This window comes from Sander lucioperca, chromosome 13 (assembly GCF_008315115.2).
Source record: "Sander lucioperca isolate FBNREF2018 chromosome 13, SLUC_FBN_1.2, whole genome shotgun sequence".
Taxonomy (NCBI): domain Eukaryota; kingdom Metazoa; phylum Chordata; class Actinopteri; order Perciformes; family Percidae; genus Sander; species Sander lucioperca.
The window spans coordinates 35,048,127-35,055,626 of NC_050185.1; the positions used below are offsets into that span (position 1 = coordinate 35,048,127).

Genomic DNA, 7,500 nt, shown 5'->3' on the forward strand with positions numbered 1-7,500 from the left:
CCGAGGCAATGTGTGTCGGCCGAGACCAGAACACCGTCAGCCAGCTGGTGGGAACCATTTTCACCACCGTGGGAATCACAACTCTGATCCAGACCACAGTCGGAGTCAGGTGAGACTCTAGGAGACTCTAGTAGTCAGGAGAGACTCAAGTCAGGAGAGACTCTTGTAGTCAGGAGAGACTCTAGTAGTCAGGAGAGACTCTAGTAATCAGGAGAGACTCTAGTAGTCAGGAGAGACTCTAGTAGTCAGGATAGACTCTAGTAGTCAGGAGAGACTCTAGTAGTCAGGAGAGACTCTAGTCAGGAGAGACTCTAGTAGTCAGGATAGACTCTAGTAGTCAGGATAGACTCTAGTAGTCAGGAGAGACTCTAGTAGTCAGGAGAGACTCTAGTATTCAGGAGAGACTCTAGGAGTCAGGAGAGACTCTAGGAGTCAGGAGAGACTCTAGTAGTCAGGAGAGACTCTAGTAGTCAGGAGAGACTCTAGTCAGGAGAGACTCTAGTAGTCAGGAGAGACTCCAGTCAGGAGAGACTCCAGTCAGGAGAGACTCTAGTAGTCAGGAGAGACTCGTCAGAGAGACTCTAGGAGTCAGGAGAGACTCTAGTAGTCAGGAGAGACTTTAGTCAGGAGAGACTCTAGTAGTCAGGAGAGACTCTAGTAGTCAGGAGAGACTCTAGTCAGGAGAGACTCTAGTCAGGAGAGACTCTAGTATTCAGGAGAGACTCTAGGAGTCAGGAGAGACTCTAGTCAGGAGAGACTCTAGTAGTCAGGAGAGACTCTAGTAGTCAGGAGAGACTCTAGTAGTCAGGAGAGACTGTAGTAGTCAGGAGAGACTCTAGTAGTCAGGATAGACTCTAGTAGTCAGGAGAGACTCTAGTCAGGAGAGACTGTAGTAGTCAGGAGAGACTCTAGTCAGGAGAGACTCTAGTCAGGAGAGACTCTAGTAGTCAGGAGAGACTCTAGGAGTCAGGAGAGACTCTAGTAGTCAGGAGAGACTCTAGGAGTCAGGAGAGACTCTAGTAGTCAGGAGAGACTCTAGTAGTCAGGAGAGACTCTAGTCAGGAGAGACTCTAGTCAGGAGAGACTCTAGTCAGGAGAGACTCTAGTAGTCAGGAGAGACTCTAGTCAGGAGAGACTGTAGTAGTCAGGAGAGACTCTAGTAGTCAGGATAGACTCTAGTAGTCAGGAGAGACTCTAGTCAGGATAGACTCTAGTAGTCAGGAGAGACTCTAGTCAGGAGAGACTCTAGTAGTCAGGAGAGACTCTAGTCAGGAGAGACTCTAGTCAGGAGAGACTCTAGTCAGGAGAGACTCTAGTAGTCAGGAGAGACTCTAGGAGTCAGGAGAGACTCTAGTAGTCAGGAGAGACTCTAGTAGTCAGGAGAGACTCTAGTCAGGAGAGACTCTAGTCAGGATAGACTCTAGTCAGGAGAGACTGTAGTAGTCAGGAGAGACTCTAGTCAGGATAGACTCTAGTCAGGAGAGACTCTAGTCAGGAGAGACTCTAGTAGTCAGGAGAGACTCTAGGAGTCGGGAGAGACTCTAGGAGTCAGGAGAGACTCTAGTAGTCAGGAGAGACTCTAGTAGTCAGGAGAGACTCTAGTAGTCAGGAGAGACTCTAGTCAGGATAGACTCTAGTCAGGAGAGAATCTAGTATTCAGGAGAGACTCTAGTAGTCAGGAGAGACTCTAGTCAGGAGAGACTCTAGTCAGGAGAGACTCTAGTCAGGAGAGACTCGTCAGAGAGACTCTAGTAGTCAGGAGAGACTCTAGTAGTCAGGAGAGACTCTAGTAGTCAGGAGAGACTCTAGGAGTCAGGAGAGACTCTAGTAGTCAGGAGAGACTCTAGTCAGGATAGACTCTAGTCAGGAGAGACTCTAGTCAGGAGAGAATCTAGTAGTCAGGAGAGACTCTAGTAGTCAGGAGAGACTAGTCAGGAGAGACTGTAGTAGTCAGGAGAGACTCTAGTCAGGAGAGACTCTAGTCAGGAGAGACTCTAGTCAGGAGAGACTCGTCAGAGAGACTCTAGTAGTCAGGAGAGACTCTAGTAGTCAGGAGAGACTCTAGTAGTCAGGAGAGACTCTAGTAGTCAGGAGAGACTCTAGTCAGGAGAGACTCTAGTAGTCAGGAGAGACTCTAGGAGTCAGGAGAGACTAGTCAGGAGAGACTCTAGTAGTCAGGAGAGACTCTAGTCAGGAGAGACTGTAGTAGTCAGGAGAGACTCTAGTCAGGAGAGACTCTAGTCAGGAGAGACTCTAGTCAGGAGAGACTCTAGTCAGAGAGACTCTAGTAGTCAGGAGAGACTCTAGTAGTCAGGAGAGACTCTAGTAGTCAGGAGAGACTCTAGTCAGGAGAGACTCTAGTAGTCAGGAGAGACTCTAGGAGTCAGGAGAGACTCTAGTAATCAGGAGAGACTCTAGGAGTCAGGAGAGACTCTAGTAGTCAGGAGAGACTCTAGTAGTCAGGAGAGACTCTAGGAGTCAGGAGAGACTCTAGTAGTCAGGAGAGACTCTAGTCAGGAGAGACTCTAGTAGTCAGGAGAGACTCTAGTAGTCAGGAGAGACTAGTCAGGAGAGACTCTAGTAGTCAGGAGAGACTCTAGTCAGGAGAGACTGTAGTAGTCAGGAGAGACTCTAGTCAGGAGAGACTCTAGTCAGGAGAGACTCGTCAGAGAGACTCTAGTAGTCAGGAGAGACTCTAGTAGTCAGGAGAGACTCTAGGAGTCAGGAGAGACTCTAGTAGTCAGGAGAGACTCTAGTCAGGAGAGACTCTAGTAGTCAGGAGAGACTCTAGGAGTCAGGAGAGACTAGTAATCAGGAGAGACTCTAGGAGTCAGGAGAGACTCTAGTAGTCAGGAGAGACTCTAGTAGTCAGGAGAGACTCTAGGAGTCAGGAGAGACTCTAGTAGTCAGGAGAGACTCTAGTCAGGAGAGACTCTAGTAGTCAGGAGAGACTCTAGTCAGGAGAGACTCTAGGAGTCAGGAGAGACTCTAGGAGTCAGGAGAGACTCTAGTAATCAGGAGAGACTCTAGGAGTCAGGAGAGACTCTAGTAGTCAGGAGAGACTCTAGTAGTCAGGAGAGACTCTAGGAGTCAGGAGAGACTCTAGTCAGGAGAGACTCTAGTAGTCAGGAGAGACTCTAGTCAGGAGAGACTCTAGGAGTCAGGAGAGACTCTAGTAATCAGGAGAGACTCTAGGAGTCAGGAGAGACTCTAGTAGTCAGGAGAGACTCTAGTCAGGAGAGACTCTAGTAGTCAGGAGAGACTCTAGTCAGGAGAGACTCTAGGAGTCAGGAGAGACTCTAGTAATCAGGAGAGACTCTAGGAGTCAGGAGAGACTCTAGTAGTCAGGAGAGACTCTAGGAGTCAGGAGAGACTCTAGTCAGGAGAGACTCTAGTAGTCAGGAGAGACTCTAGTAGTCAGGAGAGACTCTAGGAGTCAGGAGAGACGCTAGTAGTCAGGAGAGACTCTAGGAGTCAGGAGAGACTCTAGTCAGGAGAGACTGTAGTAGTCAGGAGAGACTCTAGTCAGGAGAGACTCTAGTCAGGAGAGACTCGTCAGAGAGACTCTAGTAGTCAGGAGAGACTGTAGTAGTCAGGAGAGACTCTAGTAGTCAGGAGAGACTCTAGTAATCAGGAGAGACTCTAGTCAGGAGAGACTGTAGTAGTCAGGAGAGACTCTAGTCAGGAGAGACTTTTTTCAGGGTTCTGGTAACCAAGCTAGCTAGCTAGCTAGCTAGCCTTAGCTGGTAACTTAAAGCGTAACTCTCGCTAAAATGCAACCTAGGGTCTTTTTGCGAATGGACCCGAGTCAAACTTTCATTTAAAAGCATAATTAGGACGGAAACGCCACTTTTACGATTTACCGTATTCTTGTTTTGGGTCAAATGGCTTTTTGAATGGGAGTGCTAGGGACACTTTGATGCTAGCCTCAAAATAGCTATTTTTAAAACTCTAAGAAGGCTCGACACAACATGAGACTTTGTTCCAAGTATCACCAGGGGCTCTACACATGAACTCAGCATTGAGAACATTGTTTGTGTACCCAGAGTTTACTAAAAAGAAAGGTTTTAACAACTCACGTTAGCTGTTGTTCTTCCGGTCTCCATCTATCGAGCCAGTCAGAACTAGTCGAGGGAGGAGAGTAAAGATGGAAAGCTCCTAAAGCTTAGTTCCATATAAATGCACGGATAATTAGTTGTTTTGTCGTTAGTGAAACACAATATTGACCTCGTAGTTGAAAAAGGAGCCTCATATAAGAATGACATTTCCTCCTATGGAGTCTGTTCATTCGCATTCAGAGATCGACTATTTTTGACTGGCGAGATGGCGGATAGCGTAAACAACAACAGCTAACGTGAGTTGTTGAAACCTTTCTATTTAGTAAACTCTGTGAACACAATAAATGTTGTCAAGTCTTTGGTTAAGGGTTAGAGCCCCTGGTGATACTTGGAGCAAAGTCTCATGTTGTGTCGAGTCTTCTTAGCGTTTAAAAATAGATCTTTTGATGCTATCATAGTAGTTCCCCTAGCACTCACATTCAAAAGGCCATTTGACCCAAAACGAGAATACGGTAAATCTTAAAAGTGGTGATTCCGTCCTAAATATGCTTTTAAACTAAAGTTTGACTCGGGTACATTCACAAAAAGACCCTATGTTGCATTTTGGCGAGAGTTACGCTTTAAGGGAAAGTTTGATGATTTTCAACCAGCTCTTGTTTGTGTGTGTAGGCTTCCTCTGTTTCAAGCCAGTGCGTTAGCTTTCCTGATTCCTGCACAAGCAATCCTCAGTCTGGACCGCTGGAAGTGTCCCAGTGAGGGTGAGACAGTCTGTCTGTCTGTCTGTCTGTCTGTGTCTCTGTCTGTCTGTCACTTTGTCTGTCTGTGTCTCTGTCTGTTTGTCTGTCTATCTGTCTGTCTGTCTGTGTGTCTGTCTGTCTGCTTCTCTGTGTGTGTGTCTGTCTGTAAGCCCGTGTATCTGTTTCTGTGTGTGTGTGTGTGTGTGTGTGTGTGTGTGTGTGTCTGTCTGTCTGTCTGTTAGCCCGTCTATCTGTTTCTCTGTGTGTGTGTGTGTGTGTGTGTGTGTGTGTGTCTGTCTGTCTGTTAGCCCATCTATCTGTTTCTCTGTGTGTGTGTGTGTGTGTGTCTGTCTGTCTGTCTGTTAGCCCGTCTATCTTTTTCTCTGTGTGTGTGTGTGTGTGTGTGTGTGTGTGTGTGTGTGTGTCTGTCTGTCTGTCTGTCTGTCTGTTAGCCCGTCTATCTGTTTCTCTGTGTGTCTGTCTGTCTGTGCTGGATGATTTTAATGTTTTAATTAAACATTCACAGGATAATAATAATAATAATAATAATAATAATAATAATAATAATAATAATAATAAGGGGGTTGTTGTTTCTTTCCTTTGCAGAGGCAATTTATGGGAACTGGAGTCTTCCTCTCAACACCTCCCACATCTGGCAGCCACGCATCAGAGAGGTCCATTACATTACATTACCTTACATTACCCTACGTTACATTACATTACATTACATGACCTTACATTACCTTATGTTACGTTACATTACATTACCTTACATTACATTACCTTATGTTACGTTACGTTACATTAATTACCTTACATTACATTACATTACATTACATTACCTTACCTTACATTACGTTACGTTACGTTACGTTACGTTACGTTACGTTACGTTACGTTACGTTACATTACATTACCTTACATTACCTTACGTTACATTACCTTACATTACATTACATGACCTTACATTACATTACTTTACGTTACATTACCTTACATTACATGACCTTACATTACGTTACATTACATTACATTACCTTACATTACATTACCTTACATTACGTTACATTACATTACATTACCTTACATTACATTACCTTACCTTACATTACATTACCTTACATTACATTACGTTACGTTACGTTACGTTACGTTACGTTACATTACATTACCTTACGTTACATTACATTACCTTACATTACATTACATTACCTTACATTACGTTACGTTACGTTACGTTACGTTACGTTACGTTACGTTACGTTACGTTACATTACATTACCTTACGTTACATTACCTTACATTACATTACATTACATTACATTACATTACATTACATTACCTTATGTTACGTTACGTTACATTACGTTACGTTACGTTACGTTACGTTACGTTACATTACGTTACGTTACGTTACGTTACCCTACATTACATTACCTTATGTTACGTTACGTTACGTTACGTTACGTTACGTTACGTTACATTACATTACATTACATTACCTTACCTTACATTACGTTACGTTACGTTACGTTACGTTACGTTACGTTACGTTACGTTACGTTACCTTACATTACCTTACGTTACATTACCTTACATTACATTACATGACCTTACATTACATTACTTTACGTTGCTTGCGTTCATTCGTGCTTGCTTACTTACATTACATTACCTTATTACGTTACATCACTTACATTACATTACCTTACATTACATTAGTTACGTTACATCACATTACATTACATTACATTACCTTACGTTACATTACCTTACATTACATTACATTACATTACCTTACATTACATTACTTTACGTTACATTACCTTACATTACATTACATTACATGACCTTACATTACATTACATTACTTTACGTTACATTACCTTACATTACATTACATTACATGACCTTACATTACATTACATTACTTTACGTTACATTACCTTACATTACATTACATTACATGACCTTACATTACATTACTTTACGTTACGTTACATTACCTTACATTACATGACCTTACATTACCTTATGTTACGTTACGTTGCATTGTGTTGCGTTGCATTGTGTTGCGTTGCGTTGCGTTGCGTTACATTACCTTACCTCACATTACCCTACGTTACATTACTTTACGTTACATTACCTTACGTTACATTACCTTATGTTACGTTGCGTTGCGTTGCGTTACATTACATTACCTTATGTTACATTACATTACATTACCTTATGTTACATTACATTACATTACCTTACATTACATTACATTACATTACCTTATGTTACATTACATTACATTACATTACATTACCTTATGTTACATTACATTACATTACCTTACATTACATTACATTACATTACATTACATTACCTTATGTTACATTACATTACATTACCTTACATTACCTTACATTACCTTACGTTACATTACATTACCTTACATTACGTTACGTTACGTTACGTTACGTTACATTACATTACATTACCTTATGTTACATTACATTACATTACATTACATTACCTTATGTTACGTTACATCACATTACATTACATTACCTTACATTACCTTACATTACATTACCTTATGTTACGTTACGTTACGTTACGTTACGTTACGTTACGTTACGTTACCCTACATTACATTACCTTATGTTACGTTACGTTACATTACCTTATGTTACGTTACATTACATTACCTTACGTTA

The 7,500-nt window shown here is 42.3% G+C and overlaps 1 protein-coding gene across 1 annotated transcript in view; it reads left to right on the top strand.

Moving 5' to 3' along the window:
- The window catches only part of slc23a1 (solute carrier family 23 member 1), an 18,954-nt gene that overhangs the window by 1,548 nt on the left and 9,906 nt on the right, over positions 1–7,500 (top strand). The window contains exons 3-5 of the mRNA XM_031277659.2: positions 1–109; positions 4,728–4,816; positions 5,402–5,469. The exon at positions 1–109 is cut by the window's left edge and continues 49 nt beyond it. Coding sequence (XP_031133519.1) covers positions 1–109; positions 4,728–4,816; positions 5,402–5,469 — 266 coding nt within the window. The remainder of the gene's footprint in view (positions 110–4,727; positions 4,817–5,401; positions 5,470–7,500) is intronic.